Here is a 27,879-nt window from a genome sequence, read left to right as displayed (position 1 = left end):
CCCCCGAGTCCATTCCCCGAGTTTTAGTTCCCCGACCCCCGAGCCCCGACCCCCGAGTTTTAGTTACTGTCAGGAGCTCTTTGGTGACTCTGATGTTGTCATGGCTCCAAAATTCTTTGCTTGTTTGTAGGTGGACCGTAACTCCATTTTTTTCGGGCATTTTGAAACCGATTCGCGCAAAACCAACGACACTTAATTCGGGGAAATAAAAACGGAAAAAACCTGCTGCTAGTTTATCTTTTGGTTGGTTTTATCAAAAAGAGATTACATTCATTGCAGGGCTCATTTATTGTCTTTTTTAAACTATACGATAAATTCTTACAACAAGTTTTCAATTATCTTTCGTGGATTAAAAACCAGTAATTGGTTTCGCGTAATTTGTATTTCCTTGTTTTAAGGTGAGAGGGAAATATTTCTAAGTGAAGGGTAGACATTTGAAGATTTAGTGTAGCAATATGTGGATGTGGAGGAAAGCAAGAGAATAATGTCCATCTAGTGGCTGGTTTTTTAGTCTAAGAAAAGAAATACACCAGAAATGAGGCATGACAAGGTTTGTATTTGTGTTGGATGAATGCGACGATAACATGGGGGCCATTCAAAGCAGATTTTTCGCCATATAAAAACAATGGGACCGCACGTAAATGACTGGACCGTAATCAACTGAATAGGTTAGCTAAATATGGAAACAAACAGGGGTCCGCTGTAGACAATTGTAGATTAAAAAGGAAACGTACGGGGTGAACATACATCGAATTCGATCATGCAAAAAAACCCCACATAATCAAAATTTCTATTTGCTGGTTTCCGGATAGGCAGCCTTCGCCTCGGAGTCTTGAGATTTAATTTCCAAATTTTTAAATTGCTTGCCCAACTTGTCGCACTCCTTTTTGTGGATAGACCAGTGCAACTTTTGACAATCGCGGTTGCAATATTGCACAGATTTGCATATGGAACATTTGCTGGCTACCTTCTCTTGGCCGCAAGTGGCACAGGCGTCGTCATCTTGAAATCCACGCTGACCGTTCATGCAGGAAGTGAGAAGATTGAGAGCTAGTGGAGTCTCCTCTTTTGTCTTGGACAGATTGACCAGCAACTGGCGGAAGATGGTCGTCTCCTTGAAAGGGAAAGTGCGGATCGACTCGCGGATGAAGTTGTCCATAAACTCGGGAAAACCATCGGATTGACGTTGCTTCAAAAATGCTTTAACATATTGATTCAATAACTCCAAAACGGTTTTGTCGGGGTGCTGCTGCTGCTCTTTGGCCATTCTTTCGACTAGGAAACGCAAATAGTGGTATTTAAGTGCGAGGATCTCGTTGACTTCTTGGCTGCGCTTCATCTGATTTTCGCTAAGTATCTCCAAGACGTTTTTCACTTTTGTGAGGCTATCGTAAAGCAAAGGAAGTTTTTGAATAGTCAACAAAAGGTGAACTGGATCGATGGAACTGAATTGTTGATGATGGAAACAACTGTGTGATTCCCTGTTTTGCCAAAATAATTCATTTTAGTTTTGGATGATCTGTACAAACATTATAATTGACTAGCCTACCTAAAAATGCAGCCATTTGAGCTGCAGTTCTGCCTACTGAGTTAACCACATCAGGTTTACAACCACACTGAAGTAATTGTTGACAAATATCGAAATTTCCAGACAGCTGCAAAATGAAGGGAAGTATACTTGTGTTCATGATGACCTCCATTGGCATCAGCTACCTTAGAGAAAAAAAAGTCAATCAAATTAACAACATTGATACATTGAACATAGTTAGACTTACCAGGTCAAGGAACAACTGGCAAATATCTTGTTTCCCTTTAAAAGCGGCATGTTGCAGTAATGTCATTCCATGCTCATCCTCATCGTCAATTTCAACGTCACGGGATTTTATAAGTTCTTGCAAAACACTAGTATCATTGTTGTTAATCTTTTCAATAGCTTTACTAAAGTTTTCCGAAATCATTTTTCGAGATTCTTTGGCAATTAACTCGTTTTTGAAGGAAATCAAATAATTCAGTTCCGTTGTCGTCTGCAACTGTTGTTATAACAACCGGACATTTCGAAAAACAAAAAATCCAACAACGCCAATAATGCGAATAAAAACGAAAACTTATTTTTGCTTCGTATGAACCTTTATTTCAGAAAAAAAACTTTTTCATTATTTTTCTTCTTTATATTTTTAGTGGTCTCTTCATTGAATTAAAAAGTTTCGTAAACATTCAACGCTGCACCTTCAGCCTTGGTTTCGTTTGAATCATTGTTGTTTTCCCCCCATCGTACTTCGTACTTCGTCGTCTTGTCCGTAAAAACTGGTAAAACCGTAAAACCTCTAGCACGTTGACTGAACGAAATCCCCGTTTAAAAAGGTTCCGTTGAAAAATGAACAGAAGAAATCACCCAGCACTAACCAGCGGCGCAATTCCGGTAATATCAATCATAATTTCGAATTTTTGAGTAAAACTATAAATTTCTTTATTTCGACATAGTCCATCATTGGGAATGGCCTGCACAATGAAATCCAAGTTTTAAAGTTTCCTCTAATTCTACAAGTTTTGGTAAGCAACGATCAAGATTTTTTCTTCATTTGCACCATTTTTACATTTTCTATCTCATACAATAGGGTTACGAAATTCTTCAGGTAAATAATGATGACTATTACAGAATTCACATCTCTGATGGAAAATATTCCTATGCATATGGAATATTGGCAATACAACTAAATCATCTGATTGTGAATGGACAGCTTGAGAACTTTACCATCATCAGAGTAAAAAAGTGTGTTGTTCACGAAGTTGCTACAAGGGCTGCAAAGAAAATTTTATTTTTTTATGTTGAGCCAATTGTGCCTGGAAGTGAAGTATGTTCACTTTACTTAGTTTCGAACTACAAATAAGGACATCTCTCCATTTTGAAAAATTCTTGTTTAGGTTGGAGAAAAAATAGGAAACCCTCAGATTCTTAATCGTTTTGGAGAGGTTACTGAAGAGGCAGCAGCAAAACCTGCACCTGTAGGAAATGTAAACAATTACAATATGGGATCGAAGTCTGCACCACCTAACAAAACTGGTGGATATGGACAGCTTCTTCTTTCTTTTACTCATGATTATTTATCTTTTCAGATTTGTAAAAACTACTGGTTAAGTTTACAAAGCAACACAATGCGTGCCCGGTGTTATGTCTGTCAGGAGCCCTTTGGTGAATCTGATGTTGTCATGGCTCCAAAATGTGGTCACACATTTCACAAAACTTGCATCACACAATGGCTTAGGTAGCACCTTAAATACAGTTTTCTTGTTGATATCCTTAACATCTTTTTCCTTAAATGCTCAGTACCAAAAACACATTTTGTCCAACCTGTCGTCAAACCACGTCTAATGAAAAACTAGGCAGAATCTTCTTTGATATGGATTTCTCTGTTGAAGTGAACTCTGCAGATCTTCAACAAAAGCTGGATGCTTTTGCTTTTGAGCTTCAACAGTCCCTGGAATTTCAAGTTGTACAACAAGAACTGAGAGAAGTTAGGCAAGAGAATGTCACTCTAAAGGAAAAATCTAACAAGTACGAAAAGGATAGGTTGGATCGTGAGTTGGTCATCCGTCAATTGGGAACCGAACTAAGCATTCTCCAACAGAGAGTCGCTTTCCTGAATAAGCAAGAAGAAGAGCTGCAGTCCGAGCTGAATACTAAAGTACAACTAAAGCAGAAAGCCAACGAAGAGTTAAGAAAATGTCGACGACTCCTGAGCACTTTCCGCCTTGAACTCCAGCAAACCAAGAAGGAATTGAAGGAGAAAGAAGAAGAAGAAGAGAAATCAAGCTTGGCAGAAGAATTGATTGAAATATACACTGCAGAAAATGCAAAACTTAAAGAAAAGCTTAAGGCCCTTACAGAGTCGATCTCATCGCCGAGTGGTTATCCATCTCGTCTAATCAATGAGAGCCCTGCTCCGACCAACCTTCGAATGTCTAATCTTCTCATGACAACGCCATCGTCCCCTTCTACTCCATTAGTTCCGCTTAGAATGAAAAATTCTAACGTTCCTTCGTCTAGATTGATGTTGTCATCACAAAATATTTCGAGCATGCAGCTTAGCAAACCTGAAAAAGAAGAAGTTACTTCCAGTACTCAGCGAAAGGAGGCTCGCAAAGCTAGCAGTTCATCCGCATCCGTCGATGGTGAATCCCTGAAGTTTAAAAAAATGAAAGTCGATCAGGTACCGTCAACTAGTGGTTATACCCGTAACTAGTGCCCATCCAACAAAGGTTTCCTTAGTTATTTCATTATTTGGAACATATTTCAAATTGACTAGAATCGGTTGTGCGGTATACTTTTGAAGATTCTTTGTAGTTCCTCTTTGCTTTAAAAACCAAGCCCATATTGATTACTGTTCACTAAAATCAAAAAATCAGTATACTTCATTCTAAGTTACTTGACTTGAACTTTTCGTGCCATGCATGTGTTTAACAGATGGTAGTTGAGATTAATGTTTTAATGTTTCTCATCATTTGCAGGTCGATCGCAAGTTTTTGAGGAACATGAAGAAATCGCGCGCACGCAATCTGAGCACTGCTTTGTCGATGAGTGTCGCCAAGTACCGCTAGAACCAGGCCAAAAAGTAGTTTCTCAAATTCGCGAGGATTAAGTTTTGTGTAAAACTCAATGTTCTAAATACAAATCTTGATTCTACCTTTGCATCTATTACCTAAATTTATAATTAATGTAATATAATTTATAACCAAATCATAATTTATGCTTGACTTCTAGAATTGTTTTGCCAAAAAAAGCTGACTATTGTTGTTCATGCAGCACAGCAGATTACTTAATTCTACAAGGATACAAAAAAGACAATTTGTTTTTGGAGGACATTGATGGATAGACTATTAGCAGCAAATTAACATCTTCAATGTATATTATTGAGAGTAAAAGTAATCTAATGTCGTGGTCTGCGTTTTACCTGTAAAGAAAAAAAAGCTTTTAAATATCCTATTTCAGTAATGATAAACAGTGTTTACCTTTAATTTTCATTGTGACTGGTCCTCTCTTCTTTTTAGTGCCTGAAAGTGATGAACTGGAGGAACCGGCACCTTTTGGGTAAATTTCGGGTTTTGCGTGACCTCCAAATCCATCATACAAATCCTCTCCATACCCCTGCCCCTGCTATAGAGAGAGCCTGAACAAACACAAGTTATTATTTAATTTTTTTTTTACCGATTTTAAGTTTTTAACCAGGCAAGTTTTTAGAAATCTGGCAAATAGGTTTTCCTTAAATACTGAGTGACACATGACACCACTGGGACTGGGCAGTCGGCTTTGTACCGAATTGTTATTCAGAGTCAGACTCCGATAAGAAACAAACAAAAACAAAATTTACTGTCGGGCTGAAGTTAAGACTTAAGAGCTAAATTGTAAATTATAGTACCGCGATTTACATTTAGTTCACCATGGATGATTTATTCGCCAACAATTCTGTTAATGTTTCGGTTGAGGCACCTGCAGAAAATTTGATTCAGGAAATTGCTTATGATGGCCAAGAAGTGTATCAATTGTAAGTACTTTTACACTTAATCAGAAAGACATATGTTACATGGAAATTTTTCAAATAGGCCTTTGACATTGTCGGAAAATTTAACAAAACAAGCACACAAAATAGATTGGATGAAAGGAGATGATGAAGAAGATAATGAAGAAATGCCTCCTATAACTAGTGCCACAGAAAAAGATGTAGAAGAAGATTCTAAAAAACCAGATCTACAAGCTTCTAGTTGGCCATGGGATTCTGTCCGGAATAAACTGCGTTCAGCATTGACTGAAGTGTGTGTACTTGCTGATGTAATTACAGTTGCCAAAGATAAACGATACATGGTATTGGATCCTGTTCAACAAGAACAACCTGATCAACGACAACTTGCTCAATTATTTTCAAAGAAAAGGGTAATTGTTTCTTATCTGTTGCTGCTTTAAGTTGTATTTCAAACATATTTTGTTATGCTTTTAGGGTTTGACTGCAGCTGCCAATATTTTGTTGCATGGTGCAGAACGTCTTAAAATATCACAGTCAGATACAGCCAGGGCTAAAAGTAATCAAGATTTTCACCTTGAGCTTTTGAGGCTGAGGCAAAATTGGACTCTAAAAAAAATTGGCAATGCTATCCTTGGAGATCTAAGTTACAAATCAGCAGGCTCTCGATTTTATCACACTGGTATTTTTGAAGTCACAAAATCTGAAGATCCTGTTCCAGGTTTATCCAATGAAACCATTAGTGAAAATCAGCCTAAACCATCAATGATTAAGGTTACCATCCCCACTGAGCTTGGAGGAACAGCTTATATCCAAGTTACTATCCAGAAAGGTAAGCTAATCAATAACTTGTTTTATTCTAGGTTTTTTCTCCATTTTATTTTTAAAAAATTACTATTCAGATCAGGATATATTATGCACAGCCAACCTTAATTTACTTCACGCTTCACTAACTCACTCGGATCCTTCACGAGATGCAAATCCTTGGACGGGCAAACTTGAAGCAGCTCAAAATGTATTATTTTGTAAAGAGTTGTTCTCACATTTAGCGCGAGAAGCAGTTCAACTACAGGCTGCAATTCCTCACATGGTTGTTGGTAATCAAATCACTGCATCGGTGTGTACTGTAAAGTTACAAGAGTTTTCTAATTTAAACTAAATTCTCTTTCATTATTAATCTAGTTATTTCCCGGTATCCAACTATCCATTCATTTCCAGTCATCTCAAAGTGTAGGGGTCGAGAAACGCCAGCCAGTAAGTAATTCTACTTCTCCAATCGCCAAGGTTGATCATAACTGTAAGTATACAGTGCGATTTTCTCGTGTAAGTATTCTCTGTTCAATTTTATCTTATTTCGCCGGTCAGATATACTAGAGCACTCGCTTCACCAACTTTTGCGACAAGTGCACTTGAATAATGTTGGTCAGCCGGTACCTCATCCTTCATCAGCACCACTTGGACCTACCAAACGACGACGACTTGCAGGACCACACGCCTACGACAGAGATGAACTTCTCTCAATGACAAAAAAGTACGATACCGTTGGCTAAGTCAAGCAAATATACTTTATAGATCTACAAGTATATGTATGTATTAATGAAGTAATTGTGAAAATTGTAATTCTTTTCTTTTTTAGTGAAAACATACTTGAACAGATAATAAGACAAGGACAACATGTTGTACTCAGACTAAGGACGATGTTTGTGATCGACTCTATTGCTCGAGAGATTCGTGACCCCCTTATTATATCACACTGGAACGTTCTAAACTCTCCAACTCTTTCATGTGTTAAAATAATTATCATGACGCATGGTTACGATACCCTTCAACGGACAGCATTGGTAGTACACGTTGGAGAAAAAACTCTGAAATGCATCTGCCGTGATGGTCGTGTTCTTCAGATGTCGTACGAACCACAAGAGTTACGTGATCTTATTCTATGCCAGGTAAACTTCATTAACAAAGTTAAATATTCCAGATAAACAATTACACGTTAGCTCGAGTCTGTGAGAAGGATGTCTTAGTTTTAACTTTCTCGTTACTACTGGAAAAATATCGACATTAAATTATGTTCATTTTCTTTCTCTTAAGATTTCACAACATCAAATCAACGCAGTACAGTCACTGGCGCGATTCCTCGGCTGGCACGTGGTAAGCAGTTCAGCACATTTGGGTTTAGGACCAGTCGAACCACTTGGTAATGCATCGTCATGTATTTTGTCATCTCCATCGGGAAATAGGTATAAGGAGATTTTTTTTTTTTTGAATAATATTTTTGATCCTCAAATATCCGCATTTATCCTTGATAGAGTTTTAAGTGTTCGCTGCGGGCCTCAGGCAGCTCAACCTCAAGTTTACTTGTCCACATATCCACGTCCTGATATTGAGAAGAACAAAGTGTTGAAAGACGTACGTTGGGAACAACTGAACGCTAGCTACGAAGAAGTCCGACTAGAGAAATTAGAAGGAAGAAATTTTCTCAGCCGAATGGAACTATTAATGGCTTCTCTTACTTACCTTCAGCCATCCAATTGAATGAGATAGTTTGCGTGTCGAATACATTCGAAAATCTGTACTTTTGCCAGCTGTATTTGAAATTTTACTTTCTACATAATTTTCAATGTGTATTTCATGTTTTTTCGAAAATCAACGAGAGATTTGTTTCACGATTAAAGTTTACCTTTTTAAAATTACTAATTTGGGCTTTCGCGTGAACCGGACGAGTTTGACGAACGTGAAGTTGCCAGTGGAGGAATAGCAGGGTAATCCCATGATCTCTGTTTGTTTGAGCTGCTATCGGTCGAAGTAACACTTGCAACTAGTTGATTAGTACGTTCTACTAGCAACGTACATCCTAAATTACACTGTTCAATCACTTTTGGGAAATCGAAAAATATTGGGTTTCCTTGATCTGTTAATAGCGTTACTTTTAGATCCATAGTGTTCAAAATGCTTTGGAACTTTGCGATGAATTGAGAGGCGATAGCTGATTCCTGCTCTTGCTTACGAGGGCTTCTTGAGTTTGAGGAATTCCTGTTTTCAAAAATGGAATTTGATGAAATCGGTTCAGACATTTGGTGGCTTTTGGACCGATGGTGTTCCAAACTCTGCTCCATGTCACTTATTTCATCTTCTAATCGATCAATTTCGTTATTCTTTTGAGCAATCAAACCGTACATCACGTATCCTTGCTCTAAATTGTGCAGATATTGTTGAACTATTTCAGTGAAATTACAGTGGCCACATTGAGAAACCAAAGTTTCCCGCCACTCTTCAACTACTTTCATCGCCATATGGTCGTCGCCTGTTTGTTGCGCGTTACTGCGATTAGTCAGGTCAATGCAGGGGCGTTCTTGGTTTTTCATTTCTAGGAAAACATTCAGCTTCTCGTCATTGTTCAGCAATCGACGGTATTCACGGAGATCCCGTTGACCTTGGATGCGTGTCGTTTCCAATTTTTCCCGTAGGAGGTTCAATTTCTTTCGATTCAATTGTAAAATATTAGTATATTACGTTTAGCCACATAGTCATTAAATTAAATGTATGCGCTTTCCAATGGCATTATTCTGAAACTGTTTTTAAATTTTGGAACGCAAGTTTTTTTATTTATTTGGTTGGCAATTATTCTTTATACTCGTGAGTTAAACTTACTAATAATAAAGGAGTAATACGTAAAGTGGACCAATAGTACAGTCTGGATTACCACAGTGTCCTAATAAAAACAATTTTAAAAAATCCCAAAGGAAAGCGCCACTATTACATACCAAACGAAATTCTTCTCTCTGTAAAAACAGGGCAGTGTTTTCTTCGTAGAGTCGATCTACCGTCATTCTTACTTGACTACGTTCATTCTGCAATTGTTTTAGATTTCTGATGAATTCTTCTTTCACCTTCATCATTTCTTCTAGCTGTAGCCGAAGTTGTACATTTTTTGCCAATATTTTGTTGTACTGCAGCATCACTTGATCAAGCTTGTCCTGTGTTGGCTTTATTGTGGTTTCAGTCACTGGCGATCTGTACCTGTTTAACCGTCTCTTATCCTTATCGTGAAGTTCTGTCTTAGCGGACTGCAATTCTTGGCGAATATTTTCAAGTTGTTGATTGGCTTGATGATATTTCTGTATTAGTTTGTGTACTGCTTGAGGAGGTTTTTGAGAAGCTTTAAGGAGAGAGAGTTTGGCTTCACAGTCCGCTTTCTCTTTCTCAAGCATTTCAATTCCCTTACATTGACGTTGAATGGTCTTGCGACTTGCAATTTTCGATGTACTCAAGTCTGTTCTTGTTTGGCGAAGCTGTCTTTTTAACTTTTGAAGTTCCAGTGAAGCTGCTGTTACCAACTCCATTTCATCTCGGAGGGAATCCGCCACCTTATCCTTTTTGCTGGAATCTTTCGCATTGTTACCTCTACCAGAACTCGCCATTTTAAAATCAGTTTTTTCGCAAGGGAAATCCTTTTTTCACAAAATTTTGAAACACACCTATACAATCTTGTTCAGTATTATTGCTGTAGCAACTGCGCACCGTCAACTGCGATGTATCTCCATGGTTACGTATTTCGGTGTCTCGACATGATAGTATTCCAAAAAAAAGGGAACTTTTTTTTGTTGAATTGTTCATATTTTACCCGGTTGAAACAATTCCTCTTTTTATTTAATTCGCGGAAAATATTAAAGGGGAGGGAGTTGAGGGACCCTCTTCAATTTAAAACGCCGTGTATGCTCATTTACAACCTATGTTAATTTAGGGTATGATTTGGACGCCGTTGATGAACACTGATGACATGTTTAGCCGAATATTTTTATCAATTCATTTGAAGTGTGTCGTATTTTTTATTTATGTTATCAATAAATTTGTTAATTACACATATGATTTATGGTGACTGATACATCAGAGACAAACAATTGAAAAAACAACTTGGGAAAAATATGTTTTAGTCTGTCTTATGAATGAAATACAATTTCTCAAGAACATAAGGTTGTAGTTAGATTAGCTAGATGTTTATAAGTAACAACAATAAGCTATTACTTATTACTGAAATTTGCAGGTGTTCAATTAATCCACAGCGCGGGGAAAATTTATTATGATGGTAGAACTAAGGCAATAATGATAAATAGCAAATTGTGAATGTATTAATAATTCTGCACCGCGAATAACCAAGGCTGTTGTTGGTCATTGATGACTAGACATTTAACACGACTAATTGTGTAAATTGCAAACCTTTTTAAGATCGAATTGGTTGTAGTCATTTACATCAAATGACTCATACTCGAGTCCTCAGGTGACTGAATTATGTAAATTGGTTTGTTTTAAGAGGCCAGATTATTATTCGTGGTGCTGAATTGAAAAGGGATGAAGAAGTAACTGTAAAATTGTAAAAAAAAAAGAATGTTCTGCTCGATAACGATTTTAATTTAGTAGGCGCTTCTCTCTTTTCTATTGAAATGCAAAAGTACATGAAGTCGGGTTGAAACCAAAAAGTTTCCTGAATCTTTTGTTCAACTCAATACAATAAGAATAAGGCGAAGCCAAAATTCCATCGATGATGCGTTTAGGATCACTTTTTACAGAAAAATATAAGCACACAATATATATATCTTCTTAGTCTAGTCATTAGTATTGTGCAAATATTTATAGTATGTATATAAAGAAAATTTGAAAATTGCTTGACATCATATGAGCGAGGAAGATCCGATAGGAAATTGACTGATTGGTTACAGATGAGGCAATTTTCATCATCTTCCTCCGATAAAACGGAAGAGGATTTTTTTTTATAGAGGGGGTGGTTGGTGATAAATCGATACAGTTGAGGAGAAACTAGAAGGAAGGACGTGGTGTAAACCGGAAGTTTCAGCCGAAGTATTTTACGACAATGGCGACCGTCAACAAAAGCTCAAGGATCCGCGGTCGAAAGTAGTTATTTGCTCCATTGTCTAGAAACAAATCGACAAATAGCAAACAACAAAAACGTTAAACGTGTTAACATTGGACACACAAAAGTTGAACAATCGATATTGCGAATGAGTTGAAATGTTGAATGTAAAAGATGTTTTTAAAAAGGCGCTGTCGAGCCTACAATACAAAATATAACAGTGCATCGATGGGTTTTTTTAATATATTGTTTTTTCCTCTCGTATTAGAGGGAAAGTGCGAGTCACTGTGGCGTGAAAAGTGACTTCCCTTATCTTCTTTTCTCTGATTTTCATTTATTTTCACATTCTTATTGTTTTGGACATAACATTTGTAGTGATTTGGACTGTTTTTTTCACTGTCTTAATACTCTGGGAAACACTTTACCAAGTAAAAAGAATTCCGTGGCATTTTTGTCGCTTTCATTTTTTTTTTACTTTGCAGTCATTTATAATTTTAAGTGTTACAAAAATTCTCTTTAAAGATGGACTTTGTCGGAAGCGGAACGAAAAATATAATAACTCTGATAGGAGCTGAGTCGTAACATTTTACAATCACTAAAGTATTCTCGCGGTATATTCCATCGCGTAAATCGTCCAAATAACTTTATCCGTTGTGGTTCAATTGAATAGACATAAATTTAACTTTTACAAAGTTGTTTTACTTAGTTATTTTCATCCTATCGTCATGAAATCAAGACTATTCTAACACACGCTACTAATATTTTAATTTCTAAGCCAATCGTTATTTAAGTTTTTTAAAGAAATAATTGAGCGTCAGCAAGTTATATAAATACCAATTGTTTCGTGGGCTCGAATGCCTCGTCCCGTGCCACTCTGCCACATGTCAGTGCTTTCGGAATCATTTTGCAGAGTTTGCTCGTCGGCGGAAGAAACAACAGAATCCAGGGATTGGTGCGGTGCCGAAACGGAAGAAGGAATGCTTGTCCCACCACCAGAGCCCATCCATGTGTGTGACTGATCCTCATCTATATCATTATCCGGCGGGGGCATGGCATCAGACACGGGTGCACCTGGTGATATAAGCCATTGTCAGAATGAGATTTCCATTGTGAATTACGTGTCCCCATCATCCAACAGTGATTGTAAATTAAACCAAATTTGCCAAATGTCAATAAGATGTCAATCACTCAAATGTACAGCAGTGAAATGGACAGCAGTTGGAGTGATTGCATCTTTTTGCAGATGATTGCTCATCGTTGATTAAGCGGAGTAGTACAATACCTGGTTGGTAAGACAACTTCTGGACGGTTTGATACTCTGTGGCGGGTAAAGACAAGAGGCACTCAAAGACAGTGTCAGCAGGTAGATGTTTATCTTCGAGAACTCGAAACAAGGTAGCGTCGTAGCGTCCGTCTCGCGAGGAAACAAACAGCGTCGTCTCTTTCACGGCCATCCTGGCAAATAAAAAGAAGCAAAGAGCCATGAGCAATAAATAAAGAATCAAGCCAGATGAACATTAAAGGAGGCCCGATGGCCCGCGCTCCAAAAGGGTAGACGTTTTACGACCGAACAGATTACGCGCCATCGACGACGGCCGGTCGATGTAGCATTTTAATGATAAGAACGTGAGTGGCTTTTGACACGGCGAGGTCACGAGCCGTTTATTTCCCTTTGCTTCTCTCTCTCTCTCTCTCTCTCTTAAGTCTCTTTCACCGTCTCGCAGTCTCGCTCTCTGCATCTTCTATAGCCCCAGCGCTCTTTCCCTTTTTCTCTTTCCACTTTTACCTCCTTCCTTATATCTTCTCTATACAGCAGAGACTCACGGACACCCACAGACTCGCACAGCACTCGCACGTACACGCACGCAACACACACACACACACACACCGTAAATATACATACAAAACCAAAGATTTCTATTTATTGTGGTGCATGTTTGCGCCGAATACGTCGCGGTTGGAAAGAAAAACGAGAACTCGAAGTCTACCGTACCTGCTGCCATGGGGTCCGTCCTCTTGAATCAGCTCGAGTTGGGGAAGAGGGTAGATGCCTTCGACCTTGCAGGTCACATTCACTGTTGATATCGTCGGCTTGGTCTTTCCCACTGTGAACGTAGCGGCTGGCACTGCAATCAGATACCAAACATATGAGTTCAACCAATAAAAACGTAATCAATGTACAATCACAGACGGGCTATGCTATGCTGGCTTTACATTATTTAAGAGTTGTACACACAGCACGGGCCAAGGTAGGAGATAAGAATCGAGTGATTGGAAGCTAAGCGTATATAAATATAGGCGGATTGTGTGATGCAGAAGTTTCCGGGCGTGTTCCAACAATCCTCTCCCGAATGGCTTGAAATTTTTCCCATTTTATTATTTTTGGGGGTTCTTATCTACTGTTGTTTTCTTTATTTGACTTGATGTTGTTGCTTTCATCAAAGGCGTAGAGACAACAGGCGATAGACACGCACGGACGCGGACGGCCGTGTTGCTATCAAAATTGCTCCTTTTGTCGATTTTTACGAGCGGGCGAATTGTGCACCGTTACGCTGTAGTTGCGATGCGATAATTCTTTCGCTCCGTTTTACGACGAAATATTGAAAGGCATTCCCAGGCTAATCAAACAAAATCATCGCCGCCAATTTCCCCGAGGTTTTCTCTCGCAGCACTTCCCACTGCGGCGCATATTCGACGGCTTTATTTGTCGACATCAAAATTCATTTCCATCCCGAAAAGGAATTGAGTAATGTGGGAAATGAGACTTATATACCGTGCGCATCAATCAATCCTGTCCTTCATTTGGTCATTAAACTATCGCGGCACCCGACCGCAAGGAAATTTGAATTTAGGCCAACGGGTCAACCCGAGTTGATCGTACGCTAGGGCCTGTATTATTTCCAATGTGTCGTAGCTACAATCGCAATAACGTGACTTTTTTTTCTTTCTATTTAGCTCAGTGGCTAATTATTACATGCAAGCCGTAGTTATTCTTGTATACCCTTTTTGTTTCTAAAGCGATCATCTGCCTGTGATAACTTTCCTAGTTTTGTTTCTTTGTTGTGACAGGGACTCGGTCGCCGAGAACACCCAAAATACGGGACAGTGACAAATGATTACCGCTTGTGAGAAAGAAATAGAGTGGCAATCAAACCAGGGAAATAATGCACACACACACAAAAAACATAGCACCAAAAGAACAAAAAGCGAGAAACACGAAAACCTTTTAAGAAGACGACCAAATGGAAAAAAAAAGAAAAGGAACAAGTAATGGATTGAGCATCGCCTTACCGTAGACGACCATGTGAGCGTTTTGAGTGTCTTCGTTGTCAAAAGTGGCTACCTATATGAAATCAAAGTTGGAAAGTGAGATATACTTTATGCGCGCCGGTATTTTATTATACAATGAAATAACATATCGGTTGAATATGAATAGCCTACTTTGCAGCGATAGTCGCCTCCAAGGTCGGTGGATGGTCGCACTATCTCCAGGGCCCTGTGACGGTGATAAGGATCTTCCGAGGCCCGGTATTCCAGGTTGAGGCGACCTTTAAGTGGTCCGTTATCTTGGGGCCTCTTTCCCGGAATCCACTGGTAGACGGGCACGGGGTGGTCGCGAAAGAACCACTGAACGACCAGTCCTTGCTTCTCGTGTGAGGCCAGCGAGTACTCGCAGTCCAATATCACCGGGGCGCTACCGTTCTCAACGGCCGGTGGCACTCGGATCGACGTGATGCTCACTCCTCCCACGCCTGTGCACATATCACGTAATAGAACCAGAAATACCATTAGTCATTTTCCTTTTTCTTTTCCATCTTTTCAAAAAGAAGAAGAAGAAGAGAAAACATGTCATCAATTACATAATCTTTATTTTCTATTTTACTATCATGGCTTTTTAAAATGCAATTTTCCCAAAAAAACGATTATTCAAATTCAGATGTGGCAATTTGAACTTTACAAGCTGGATTTCTTCCAAGGCTATGGATTTCTTTGCTTTTTCTTTGTTTCTTGTTATAGTCTAGATAGCGGAGAAAAAGGAATAAAACCGCGATAGATTTGTTAGCTATTAACCGCCGTCACTGCGTTACAGCGCCGGATTTTTTTTTTAGAAACCGCTTTCGAGCTTATGGTAAATCGTGATGACCCACTATGTATGTACACACAATCGTAGCTCGTTGATTGGCTGATCTAGTCACGATCAGCAAAAATAAACAAGGGTAAACTGCGCTCCATTTCTTAACTGGCTGTTAATGAGTCGCTGCGTTGTGAATTATTTGGACACGTCATCAGCACATTTGACTTTCACTCTTTTTCATTTTATGTTGTTGGATAATTGAAACCATTGTCCATTTATAGATGCAACCGGAAGTGAGCTGCAAAATCCTCTCTGGCAACAGACAAGAGGGAACTATTTAAATATGTGATGACATCAACTGTTCAAACTGCTTCGTCCCATACGCGACCAGAAGCTCGAACGGGGGATTTGGATGATGATTCAGCACAATAACAATCCCCAACAATTGAATTAATAAGGGAAACTGTAGCCCCCGCACCATGTTTTTTTTTAAGAGACGGACTATATGATTTCATCAGCTTATTATTTCACGTATTATTGGTGCTGTGGTCTGGTTTTAAATCGGTCATAATGTGCAAATACAATTTTCAAATCAAATCGTTTGTAATTATTATTATTATCGTTTGAGGTACATTTTTTGATATTTCTATTATTACTTTCTCCCGCTCTCTCTTTTGGTGGGAGGGGGGATGGACATATGTTGTTTTTTTCTGCAGCGAATTTCAAGCCTTCAAGCGGGAAATTAGTCAGGGACTACTATAATAAATCGAAAGGCACGCGCGTGCGGTTGCTGATCCGGGTGTTATGCGTTTACGCAAGTCTGTATACTTTTGATGCGCGTAACGAAAACGCCTTCACTTTACACGAACGTGGGAGTAATGACGAATGTCCTCTGATTCCCAATATCGGGAAATCTCTATTTCGATTCCATCAGCAGGCGGGTGTATATTAGAATGAAATTCAACCCTATTATTATGATATACTACGCAGCAGGCTGCAGGGCTAATAAATCAAGGGAAACGTAATAGCATATTGTGACATTGTTTGCAATCAAATCGATTCATCAATGTCGACTTTTTTTTGCGTAGGAAATTTCTATTTTAGCCAATTATTTTGGTGAACAAACTATTTTCCTTTTCCACTAGATAACAAAAAAAGGTATGGAACCGACATTCGGCAGCAGCAGAAAAAAATCGGCCAAATGGAGAAAAAATTTGAATAAAATAAATATCGGTTGCAAATCACGTGTGGTGCACATATCCAATTTGGGGTGGTTCGTATCAGACTGGATTGGGTAAACAGTATTCAAAGGAGCGATAGAAAAGGAGGAAAAATTGAAGAAGATAAATTCCCTTGCCCCCCACCGCGCTCCAGCACCGAGAAACTTTCTACTCCCGATACTAGATCACATCACGAGCGCCTTTCTTTCTATATATATATATATATATGGAGTGAGCAAATCGCTTATGTATACAGGTCAACATGGACACGGTTCCAATCGTCTATCTCGGCTAAGATATTTTTTCTTCTTCCTTTTTTTATCTTGTCGTTTTTGTTATCTCTTTCTTCTTCCATTTTTTGTTTCTTTTTTTTTTCTTCAGGAGGCGAGAGGAGGGGAGTGGTCTTTCTTCGCAGAGCGTGAAAAATATGGTCAGGATTTGCGGTTGCAACCGCGACTAAAGTATCATTCAAAGAAAAAAAAAGGAGTCCGAAAAATGAGAAGTGCAATATTTCTAATTCTAACGCAAGCCGCGAAACCTCGTGATACAGTGCGCCGATTTCACGGCGTTTGAATCTAGCGTGAATATGTTCAACTGGTAGGAGAAATAAGCCTGGGTGTAATATAATGGATACTATGTGTGTAGAATTGAAGGGAGGCCTCCACATATAACAAGTCATATATTACGTATATGCTCCGGTGGTTTATACAACTGGTGGTACAAAACAGTTGCGTGTATAGAATTCGTCGTCGAGAGATGCTATAGACTGGGGCGACCTTTTCGCCTTCCTATGGAAAGGGCAGAGTCACAAGACGGGCCACACACGGTCGTGAGCGCACACGCCACCGTCGCCACCCGCTTTGGACTTTGGTGGTGGTGGTGGTGGACCGGTGTATGTACATGACGGGCAATGTTGTTGTGGAAGAATATCTACTGCTGGGCTGGGTGCTGAATAACCCTGAAGAATCCGAAAAAGGTTTTAGTGAGGACTCGTCGGGCGCGATAGTGTTTCCCTCGAGATATTTGTCTTTATTTTTTATTCGTCGCCGTCTTATGTCGTCTGTGTTTTGACCGTCCGGACTGTTTTGCGTGCGGTTGATAGCGTTGCGCAAGCAGGCGCAAGGGCTTGAGACAGTGGGGGCATGTGAGCGAGCTTGGAGGATCAAACATTGTGGTTCAGGAGACAAGAGGTACGGTATTTTGGCTGCACTGCGGGTAGTCTCTTCTTCATCGCTATCTCTTATTCTCTTCTCATGTTTGGCCATGCAGATGGGAATAGGAACTGAAAAAGAGTGAGAGGTGGAAATAGAGAGAGAGAGAGAGAGTTACATGAAAGAGCAGAGAGCTAGAGAGAGAAAGAGAGGCAGGTCAAGGCGCCAGGAAAGAAAGAAAGAAAAAAAAAAACTTTTTTTTTTTCTTTTTCCTTTTTTCTTGTCTGACACATTCGTGGCGTGCGTTATGGAGGCCTCGATCCCGTGGTTTCTTATTTGGCTTACGGCAGGCCTCGATACCCAAATATTTGTTTCTCTTTTGTGTCTATGGAGCGCATGTCGCACTCTTCTTTACTATACATTCGACTCTATATACCCCATCGGTCTCTCTCTCTCCTCTTCGACTTTTGCTGGTATCAGGCCTCTTATTGCAGTGGCCTGGCAATACAAGAAAAAAGGGCGGTAAATTTATAGAAGCGAGACCAGTCAAGAAGGCGGCGACCTCCGCCGAGTTCCTTTTTGTGTTTGTTCCCCCTCTTTTGATGATTATTTCTGGTGGGGTGTCCGCGCGCGGGTCCGGTTGTAAATCACGTCGGCTCCGTCGATTTTTACGTGCGACGAGGCCGACTGTTCGATGCCTTCGCTCCCAGGGTCCAGGCCCTGATTATATACTGATATACTCACGCTTGCGCTGACGTATTTCGCCCCAAAGGGCGCAGGGACATACTATCAGATGGACTATTTCTAGCTGGATCACCCTCAGAGACGTTTGCCGGCCCATATGCTCCACTGCTCCAGCCCGAGACCAAACAGAGAATCGCTCTGGAGATGCAGAGCGTCAGATAGATGTTGTTCACCGTTGGTGGCCCTTTTTTTCTTATTCCTATTTCTTTTTTTTTCCTTTTCGTTTCTTATTTTTATTTCCTTCTCTTGCTTAGTATTTTCGTTTTTTGTTTTCTTTTCCCCCTTTCTTTTTATTTTACCTCCTTCCGCGTCCTTTACGATAAGATTTGAGCCGAAATGTTTAGCAAAGAAAATAAAACAAACAAACATTTGACTCGATTACGATCCCCACCAAAAGACTTTATATATATCCACCTCCAATTCCGGATGGCTTCATGCGGTTCTCTCGAGTGCTTGCCTCTTTTTAACACTTTTTCTCTTTTCATCGGAGAAATCGCTCAGCTATCCTTCTCTCACTTGGGTTCCTTTGATTGCACAGCATACACACACAGAGAATCCAGAATCGCATCTGAAAGAGACTCGGCCCCAAGGCAGTCGTCTATCAGTCCACCGTGAATAGAAGGAAATTCAGCGCTTCAAGTTTAAAAGTGTGAAGAATCTTTCAATAGTTAAATGAGTCCCTAAAGGGCCATTCTCTTGATGAACGAGTATTACCGTTCGTTCCCTTAGAATTTCGACTTAATACGTATACGGCTATACGCCATGGTTTCAAATAGAATTAGCGATCATCATTATGTCAAGGGATTCCATTCGTATAGAAATAATTGCCACCATCCTCCCGATAACAGCTGATGTTTGCAATCAAAACCCATAACTGAATACCTGAAATATTCCATAACTGAAATTGCTGATATGACGCAAAGATCTCCCCATTGCGCAATTGTTACATCGGCGCGCGATGAACGAATTGGTCGAGATCACTTTTTCGCGATGTTTTGACACACTGTAAACGAGGGTTGGGGGGCGTTGATCTGCTAAAAATGTCCCGCCAACATAGCTCGCGGTTGCTTGATCTGCTTGCGCTGTATATATACTTGGATGTCTACTTCTTTTGTACAACACGCGGGCAACTTGTGTTAGCCATTCTAGAAAATGACGGCATTCAACGCTTGCCAAATCCCTAAATAGAACTGAGCTACTGAGCGTAATCACTAGGTTCGGACGAGCGGTTGTCACTTTTTTTTCCATCTTCTTTCTGCCTTAGAAACAGCGTTGATTTTTCAAAAACATGTATATTTTTAAATATAGTTTTGATTCTTTTGTTGTTTTTCAAACTTCTTTTGTCGGCGCCGGTCGGGCAACCGCTGGCCACCATTCAAAAGCGGCGGCAGGAGTATGTGTGACTGTCCACATACTGCAGCTGCTGCTCGTCTTATATTCCAACAATCACGAATTTACGCGGGGGTTGGAATTGCACTCAGTAGGTTGACAACCGGAAGAATCCGTTCGACGCTCAACTCGACTTCCGGTTCCGATTTATTAAAAAATAAAAATAAATGGATAAATTGTTTGAAATTCGAATCGGTTAGGGATCACATGCGTGTAGCGTATTTTCGTATGTGTTGAACGGGTATATATAGGGCGCGATGTACAGATGCCCAGTTAACAGATGTTATACGGGACATTACCGAATGGATCCGTATCGTACACAGTTTAATCTACTGCATGCACTGGCGGGGTCAGGTTTCTTGATATCATCATGGGCGGCTCCACTTTTCCGTGTGGCTTCCAAGCAAGTTCTAACTATAGACAGCAGACGATATTGAGACCATCGAAAGCCAACACATTTCGAGAAGAAGAATCCCCTCTGCTGCATGAAAATGTTGAAACAAAAATCCCTTATCGTTGGCTGTGCAGTGACGCCGTGGGGCGATCGAGACCTGACGGCGTCGCGTTCGTCGTGATATGTTGCTATATCAAAGGGCGAGGTCGACCCCTCACTTGGTTGAAAAGGTCGGAACGGCTTCATCTGTTGATTAACCACGGCCTCGACTGAGAGAATGATGCGGACGAGACGAGTCTCTAGAGAGAGAGAAAGGTCACGTGGCATTGCGACCGCAACACACCTCATAACAACGTTGGAATGTGAATTGTGAAGAGGGAAATAAGAAGGGACGACGAGAGTCGATTTCTTTCGTGGAATCAGCAATCGCCGGCGTTGTGCCGCTCTTCGAGCTAGTATAAGGTCGAATCGAATCTGATTTGAGTTACCGCGTTGGCAAATGCTCCGCTCGGTAATTCATATGTCTGGATGAAAGAGCAGAGTCTGAAATTCGTTGGAAACTCGTCGACGTTGTTCTTCTCGAGATCCTTTCTATAGCCGTGGCCTCACATGTTCAGTCTATTGGTTTTGATTTATTGCCTGCGTAATCTTATGACGCAATATTGCCTGAATAAGTTTTACATGGCGTGCTGCATCGGGGTATAGTATACAGATACAATGTTGACTTGAAAAGAGCAGCTTATAGATTATATGCGCTCGCGCATAGTTTCTCTATTAACGCACACTCTCCCCTTTTTGGCTCCTTCAAATCAGAATATTCAACGCAGCGAAAGGCGAAAGTCGACAGGGATCACTTTTTTCTTTCTTTTAGCTACATGAATTGTTCATCTTCCGTTGCGGGATGCATACGGGAAAGTTCGATTGCTAAGAGTCTCAAAGTCACCGAACTGACCGAAGACGCTTAAATCATCCTTCTTCCACTTTGAAAAAAAAAAGACAAATCACGATGGGGATTTTTGTTTTGTTTCGGAAATTACCGAAGGTGCCTATTAGGTATACAGCGTTGTTGTAGACGAGAGTGCCTAGTATGTGCAACGTAAGATGCTTTATAGGCGTGTATATAGCGTATCTTGTTAGTCGTCGGCCCGATTTCAAATCCCGATTGCGCGCGAGTGGATGGAATATATGATACACCGCATCGATTACACAAGCGCGCGCGTTATCGTTTTTTTACAATCTCACATGGATAAGGAGGAAGTAAATTTCAAATGTTTGTAACGAGTTTTCACCCATCATTGCGCGATTTGCATCTTGCATAAGCAATTACAGGATGGCGGCCATCTGGCGGCCTTTCCGCCGAAGAGGATCTCTACAGTTTGTGCGGTTAAATATATACAACGACGAAGCTCTTTCTTTCTTTCTTTCTTTTCTTTCCCTCCGTTTCTCTTCTGTTTACATGTGTCCATTGGCTTCGAAAAGGAAGTTGGTATCGCTTTAAAAATTACAGCCTTTTGACGCGTTGTCATGATGATGCCAGGGAAACCCAACCGGCATTATGCGCAGACATTGAATAAGATGGATCTCCCTCACACTGCTGCGCTCTGCTCCTGAGCCACCCTCCCCGGGCTGCCCACCTTCACCTCCTCCTCTCTCTCTCTCTCTCTCCGAACTCGGTTAGCATCCCAGCATCAAAAAGAAAAGATATAACTGGTATCTATAAAATGGAAAGTATGCTATTTATCATACATGTATAGTAACTAGTGATGTATCGTTGCCGTTTTTTTTTTTTGCCGGATTGGTCGGTGGCAGTATAACTTTCGTTACTGCCGCTGCTGCTGAACGTCTTAGCTGCTGAACGATGATGGTTTATTTCAATCTCACGCTTATAAGTCAAGGGACAGGAGCAACAGGCGAATAACGCGGCCCTTGATTCATACATCTACATTTCGTTTTATTGCAAGACAGTTTCATTCGTAATTTAATCCCCGAATTCGAGACCTTCAAGCCCTATTAGAAACCGGATAGATTGCCATGGCCTGCTGAGAGAGAGGCCGTCCAAAGTCTTCCCTCTTTACCATAATATTCTTTTCTTCTCCTTTTCTTTTTCTTCTTTCTTCTTTTTTACTATCAGCTGTTAAAAACCACATGAACGCCTCGTGTGTATAGGGCCGTCAGACACTTATGATCTATAGCGGTGAACCTATTTTTTCTTCTTCCTTCTTTTGCCCAAAAGAGAAACAATAAAAGGATATAGACAAGGATACGGGTAGATCAAAACGACACACACGCGTGTAGTCAGCAAACATAAAATTAAATTTAATCATCCAGCGGACAAGGAAGGCCGCGATCGTGTTGCTTTTTCATCTATAAGCATAGACCCGTAGCAGTATCGTCCACTCGAGTTCCGAGAATCTTTAGGGAAAACGATTAGGGTATTACGCACCTACGTGATGTAACACCGTGTATGGCCCTATACTTTATTTTTGTTTTTGGCTTAAACGTATATAGGACGGAACATGCGTGTTGCACGTTGAGATCGAATTGGAAAAGGATGGACGGACAGGAAAAATGAAAGGAGGAAAAAGGAAAACAAAGCGCGCAGATGCGTGCCGGAAGCCGTATGCAAGACAGGAAGGCAGGAAAAGAATATCCATCGTCCGTCCATATACAAGCCGGGCAGATGGAGAGCCACCGGGACATGTATATAAGAAGACTCGCTTACATCCGGTCTTTGGCCCGCTATTTTTTTCCGAATTTCACAGCCAAAGAAGTAGTACAATAGTGTTGTTATTGACTGATGTGTGCTGTGTGCTGTCCGCTTGTTGTTGCTACCTGTTCTGCCAGTGGTACTACATCACTGCTTTTGACGTATAGGACTGATGGGCTGCTGCCATTGAATTCTGCTGCATTCAGGTTCATTTCCCCGTGAAATCATTCAAACTTTTTTTTTATTATTATTTTCCTTGTAAAATGTTAGACATTTTTTAGTATAAAAAAAGGGACGTGTGGTTTTAGCCGTTCATTCATTTTATAACATCTCGGTAAACTTGAAATAGGGGCCAGCAATTAACCCTTATTGGGAAATGAAAGAGATGGGGGTGAGCAGAACCCAAAAGGGGGAGATAGTTAAAATGAAAAGTGCTCAAGAGATATTCGACGTCACATTTCCCACGCATATGTCCTCCTGATACGGATCTCTGGATGACCCTGACGCAACCGAAAGGGGATGACACGATCAAACGAATCGTCCCTCCCGCCGGAGAAAACAAAAGGGAAAATAATAATGATGCATCAACATCATTCATTTTTTGGCTGTTTTGTTATTGTTTTCCTTGGAAAGTAGCGGCGGAAGTGTCGTGATGCCTATGTGTGTAGACATTCGAAGAAGCTATTCGAATAGCAAACAGGACAAGAAAAAGAGAGGGGGGGGGGGACGGTGTACTTGGCCGTTACTAATGCGTGTCCGATCGCTGGCTGGACCGTCATGTCGTAAATATAGAGTAAAGAAAAGAAAAAAAAAACGAAACGAGAAAGAGACACCCGACGAAAGAATGGAAGATGCAGAACGCAAAAGGACGTCGTCGTCGTCAACGGGGGAATGGAATACAAGAGCCAGAAGAACAAAAGCGGAGAAATAAAAAGAGGGGGGAATAATAGTATAAGAGAGAGAGAAAAAAGGGGTTGCTGTTTTTCAGGACATTCGGCTGCTGAAGAGGAGCAGCAGGAGCAGCAGGTGAAGAACAAAAGAAGCCAGTGAAAAACGAGAAAGCAGTGCTGCGGTTGGTGGTGCTGTGGTGGTGCCGCTACTGCGATACCTCTAATGGCACGCCAGCAGCTGATGAAGAGACCTTGTTGGGGTCTCACCCAACCGCGTCAGCAGCGGCAGCTGAAACCAAATTGTCCAGCCGACGCTATACTGGCAGATGGACGTGCACGAGCTCAATCGAATAACGACACAAAAAAAAAACGTACACAACTCGTGCCTGTGCCAACCCCAGGATACCTTGCACAAAACACACACCCTGTGTGTGTGTACTGAATATTGCACACATGGAGATATTTAGCTATATATGGGAGCAGCGGTCCAGTTTATTGGGTGGTGCATATTTTGTTATTTTTGGTCCTTTAGCACGATTGTCGAATCCCCCCTCCAAGGCAAAAAAAAAAGGGAAAAAAAGGAAAATATAAAGGAGAAGACGAGTAAATATAGGTAGACAAATTTCCGGTTTACGCTTGGTCAGTGATGCGACTTTTGGTGAACGTGTGTGAGCAGGTGTACGCGCGCACCAGCGACGGCAGCCGGACCATATTCCAATCTATAAACCGGCGTCAACACGCGCACACACTCTGCCACCCTCTCTTTCTATTTGCTATACCTCGTTATATTTTGGTATTTTTTTTTGTTTGTTTGCTTTTGTTTGGTTTTTTCGGTTTCCAGCAACTGCTTTGTTTTAACGAGATGACAGATGCGTCATGTAACGTCATACGCATGCCATGAGCGTTGCATGTATGTAGAGAATGAGGTAACTTCTCCCTGACTCATATTCTCTCCCCCCTCCCAAATAACAGCAAACAAATAGGCGATAGGATATGGTTGCGTCATGTCGTAATAATAACAGGGTAACGTCAGAATGCCACTACTGCTGGATGCTTACAGACAGAATGGAGATACAATGTCGTAGTTGTGATCCAGATCAGACAACTAAATGGCGACCGGAAATAAAGCATGGATTTCCGGACACCTGTTTCCGTCCTCCGGATATATCATATGATTGACCATTCCGTTGCAACGAGGGAAGGATTCCGGGTAGGGTGGCGCTGTGGAAGCTTTTTGACCCGTGCATTGTGGACTCACTGCTAGGGTTAAGGACGAAATGACTCTGCAATTAAACCGTGAATCCTCATACATCGTCGGAACTTGGAATTTCAAATTGTTTTTTTTTTTTTCCTTTTGTCCTTTTTGTTGTTTATACGAGGCTCTTTGGCAAGTGAAAAGAATTCTCCCCCACTCCCCTTCAGCAATTGTAGCACTCTCTCTCTTATTATTCTATCCATCGAATTTTGTTTCCTTTTTTCCCGCGACTCGGAAATCTACACAAGAGAGAAACTCGAATGAAACAGAGGCCTGTGATCGAGTTCTGAGAGCCATAAAAATGTGGTCCCCTTTTCTTTCCCGATTTCTGGAATAACAAAGGAGAAATGTTGTGTAGTAGCCTAGTCGTAGGAGAGATAGTTCAAAAAGTAGACGTTTCATTGTATTGCTATAACAGCTCACGTAGAATTCCGAACGCCAGAGCCATGGGAAAAAGAAGGAACCCATTCCCAGCGCACGCATAATAACGACCAAATTGTTCACAAATGTGTTGACCGTGTCGCTGACCAGCCGATATCCGACCGCTCCACTTGGGTCGTGTTTTTCCCTTGACAGAACTTTGACTGGATGACCTAGTCTGTCGATGAAATAACGCGATAACATACTCGCCATCGCCAAGAATATTAATATAAACTTGGGCGCAAATGTGAGCGGCTCCTGTTATGCCATCACATCCCTTCAATTGGACAACACCATCTTGCATGCACATGCACAGCTATTCGCGCATACTACCGCTATACGTGTCCATTCTAACAAAAGGACGTCTAGTGTTATACGTTCATTATATTGACAATGGCGGGAAATTGTGGTGCAACTGTCTCTCGTCGCTTCACGAGGAACGGCATTTTCTTCGTTCGGGAATTTCTCAGCGTGAGCAGCAGCAACCGATGCAGCACTGGCCTTCAGTCGTTTTTCAGCCAAATCTCGTACGAGGCCGACAGTCATTTCAATCAACACTAATTCAATTAGTTTGATCGGGATAACGGAGAAGAAGGAATTCAGTTCATTATGTGAGCTGTCCATCTGCTTATCTGCAGTGCCAAGGGCGAAGAGCAGAGGGCATGCGATAAATGTGTGTAAAATAAAAATCTCGGGCGAAAGTGACACCGCAAAAGAATCAGTAATTCAATCGTGAGTTTATGAGAACTGACGACTAGAAAGTTGAACCCCTCCCCTAATCCCCCCCCCCCCACATCAACCCTAGAGCCATTGAGCAATGCGGTCGAGTTACGGTATTTGATCCGCCGAGAAGATGGTTTCGGGGTGATAGTCTGATCGATGGATGACAACGCAGCGCTTTCGTGTCACGCGCGATATCAAGATGAACAAAAAAGAAACAAACTTCGTACACTTCTTCTCTTCTCTTGCTCAAGCTGTCCCCCTCCTCCCTGAGAACTTCACTCCTCCTCCTTCTTTTTCTTTTCCCCCGACGGTGGAGGTGCGTGCGCACTCCATCATTTGAACTAGGCGCTGACGCAGATTTTTTTCAAACCAAACATAAATAGCTCTCGTCCAGCGGGAGACGGCGCGCGGGTCTCTAGCAAATGCTGTCAGGTCCTATATCACCGATACCATGACAAGCCATCATCCTCGACGGGACGCAAAAAAAAAAAACGAAACGAAACGAAACACAGTGAGAGCTTAAATGAAAATCACCGCGAGATCACTAGACAACTATTAACATAAAACCGGTTGGACCACACAGCACGGGATTAAGCGCACAGCCTTTCGGCGGAGAAATCGGTAATGAAATAAACTACTGTATAAATATATCATTACGTCTTTATAGCGTATCTACATAACCAGTACAAGTAGTAAATGACAACTAATATTAGCAGTGTGTCTACTTACCCAAATTGGAGCACAGCAGGGAAATGGTGAACGTGAAAACGATGTGTAGCGATTTGGCCATTTTCGCTGTCAATTGGTTCAGTTGGTGGTTGGTTTCTTCAGTTGAACAATGTCAAAAGATCAAAAAGGAGAAAAGGCGAACTCTGAGTATGTCTTTCGATTGGCTGTTTTGCTTGTCCGTTGAAAATGTCTTTTTTCGATAAAGTCAGTAGGAGCGAATAACAATAGGAGCCAGTTGAAACGGTCGTGCTTCTGACAATAGATGAAATTTCTTTGATGAGAAGCTGACGGAAACAAGTCGGATGTTTCAACCGGAAGACGATTTAAACTGCCTCTCGTTGAAAAACTGCGGGCCCGCTTATTAAAAGAGGTTGTCCGTAGGTAACTCGAACGTCCTTTCTGATGACTGGATGGACTACTTGTGAGTCAGTCAGACCCTCGGTCGGTCAACTTCCCTTCTCTGTTATTTTATTTTCTATTTTCCTTTTTTTTTTATTCGAGACAAACGGGCCAAGTCCCGCCCCCTTTCCCACTACCCTTCTAGGCGTTCTAGGCGTTCTAACTCTCGCTGATGGCTCAGCTGACGACAAGAGAGGCAAGCTCCTCCTCCATATGCTCTATCTCGTTCAGTTCATCTACCAGGATCCGTATCGTTCCCGCTGTCCAGCAAAATTCAGCCGAAACCATGTCCGGCGCCAAATCTCCCGACCAGAGAGCGCAATTGTCTTTATGAGTCAAAATTATTTATAACGGGTCGCATGGAGACGAGACGAGGAGCGTGTGTTAGCTCATTTAACTTC

At 41.1% G+C, this 27,879-nt stretch overlaps 4 protein-coding genes, 1 long non-coding RNA gene and 1 pseudogene across 6 annotated transcripts; 2 read left to right on the top strand and 4 right to left on the bottom strand.

The window, feature by feature from the left end:
* Positions 1–536: 536 nt before the first annotated feature.
* On the bottom strand, positions 537–2,042 carry LOC124193234 (annotated as a pseudogene).
* Positions 2,043–2,228: 186 nt separating this feature from the next.
* On the top strand, positions 2,229–4,681 carry LOC124193231 (E3 ubiquitin-protein ligase TRAIP-like). Of its 2 annotated transcripts, XM_046586959.1 has the most exons (8): positions 2,229–2,419; positions 2,482–2,550; positions 2,616–2,633; positions 2,739–2,852; positions 2,923–3,012; positions 3,115–3,263; positions 3,326–4,208; positions 4,507–4,681. In XM_046586959.1, exons 1-8 carry the CDS (start codon positions 2,375–2,377, stop codon positions 4,594–4,596), a joined length of 1,458 nt encoding a protein of 485 aa, XP_046442915.1. In that variant the 5' UTR covers positions 2,229–2,374; the 3' UTR covers positions 4,597–4,681. The 2 variants fall into 2 exon arrangements, with proteins under 2 accessions (XP_046442915.1, XP_046442914.1); XM_046586958.1 differs by having other exon boundaries at positions 2,616–2,852.
* Positions 4,682–4,841: 160 nt separating this feature from the next.
* On the bottom strand, positions 4,842–5,311 carry LOC124193235. Its single transcript, XR_006874121.1, has 3 exons — positions 5,222–5,311; positions 5,008–5,165; positions 4,842–4,949 (listed from the first exon to the last, which is right to left on the bottom strand). It is a non-coding gene; the product is annotated as an uncharacterized LOC124193235 (long non-coding RNA).
* An 88-nt stretch (positions 5,312–5,399) lies between these two features.
* LOC124193230 (mediator of RNA polymerase II transcription subunit 17-like) lies at positions 5,400–8,093 on the top strand. The gene is made up of 9 exons (XM_046586957.1): positions 5,400–5,540; positions 5,599–5,926; positions 5,991–6,345; positions 6,416–6,630; positions 6,696–6,810; positions 6,879–7,044; positions 7,150–7,459; positions 7,605–7,753; positions 7,823–8,093. The coding sequence occupies exons 1-9, from the start codon at positions 5,437–5,439 to the stop codon at positions 8,046–8,048; spliced, it is 1,968 nt and encodes a 655-aa protein (XP_046442913.1). The 5' UTR covers positions 5,400–5,436; the 3' UTR covers positions 8,049–8,093.
* On the bottom strand, positions 8,023–10,066 carry LOC124193232 (sodium channel and clathrin linker 1-like). The gene is made up of 2 exons (XM_046586961.1): positions 9,278–10,066; positions 8,023–8,992 (listed from the first exon to the last, which is right to left on the bottom strand). Exons 1-2 carry the CDS (start codon positions 9,932–9,934, stop codon positions 8,207–8,209), a joined length of 1,443 nt encoding a protein of 480 aa, XP_046442917.1. The 5' UTR covers positions 9,935–10,066; the 3' UTR covers positions 8,023–8,206.
* A 256-nt stretch (positions 10,067–10,322) lies between these two features.
* Positions 10,323–27,530, bottom strand: LOC124193233. The gene is made up of 7 exons (XM_046586962.1): positions 27,080–27,530; positions 14,824–15,134; positions 14,674–14,725; positions 13,376–13,508; positions 12,665–12,837; positions 12,217–12,453; positions 10,323–11,443 (listed from the first exon to the last, which is right to left on the bottom strand). Exons 1-7 carry the CDS (start codon positions 27,138–27,140, stop codon positions 11,361–11,363), a joined length of 1,050 nt encoding a protein of 349 aa, XP_046442918.1. The 5' UTR covers positions 27,141–27,530; the 3' UTR covers positions 10,323–11,360.
* Positions 27,531–27,879: the final 349 nt, after the last annotated feature.

The sequence above is a fragment of the Daphnia pulex genome, chromosome 4, assembly GCF_021134715.1.
Source record: "Daphnia pulex isolate KAP4 chromosome 4, ASM2113471v1".
Classification (NCBI taxonomy): Eukaryota; Metazoa; Arthropoda; class Branchiopoda; order Diplostraca; family Daphniidae; genus Daphnia; species Daphnia pulex.
Note: the sequence above shows the minus strand (reverse complement) of the source record. Positions and strands in the feature narration are given on the sequence as shown.

Bases quoted from the DNA above. Each gene is read 5' to 3' on its own strand.
- LOC124193231 (XM_046586958.1), top strand. From the start codon at position 2,375: ATGAACAGAAGAAATCACCCAGCACTAACCAGCGGCGCAATTCCG. The intron at 2,551-2,615 runs GTAAGCAACGAT...CTCATACAATAG, and splicing joins CTCTAATTCTACAAGTTTTG to GGTTACGAAATTCTTCAGGT. The intron at 4,209-4,506 runs GTACCGTCAACT...CATCATTTGCAG, and splicing joins AAAAAATGAAAGTCGATCAG to GTCGATCGCAAGTTTTTGAG.
- LOC124193230 (XM_046586957.1), top strand. From the start codon at position 5,437: ATGGATGATTTATTCGCCAACAATTCTGTTAATGTTTCGGTTGAGGCA. The intron at 5,927-5,990 runs GTAATTGTTTCT...TTATGCTTTTAG, and splicing joins AATTATTTTCAAAGAAAAGG to GGTTTGACTGCAGCTGCCAA. The intron at 6,346-6,415 runs GTAAGCTAATCA...ATTACTATTCAG, and splicing joins CCAAGTTACTATCCAGAAAG to ATCAGGATATATTATGCACA.
- LOC124193232 (XM_046586961.1), bottom strand. From the start codon at position 9,934: ATGGCGAGTTCTGGTAGAGGTAACAATGCGAAAGATTCCAGCAAAAAG. The intron at 8,993-9,277 runs GTATGTAATAGT...TTGAATCGAAAG, and splicing joins AGAGAGAAGAATTTCGTTTG to AAATTGAACCTCCTACGGGA.
- LOC124193233 (XM_046586962.1), bottom strand. From the start codon at position 27,140: ATGGCCAAATCGCTACACATCGTTTTCACGTTCACCATTTCCCTGCTG. The intron at 14,726-14,823 runs GTAGGCTATTCA...GATTTCATATAG, and splicing joins GAGGCGACTATCGCTGCAAA to GTAGCCACTTTTGACAACGA. The intron at 12,454-12,664 runs GTATTGTACTAC...TTATATCACCAG, and splicing joins GAAGTTGTCTTACCAACCAG to GTGCACCCGTGTCTGATGCC.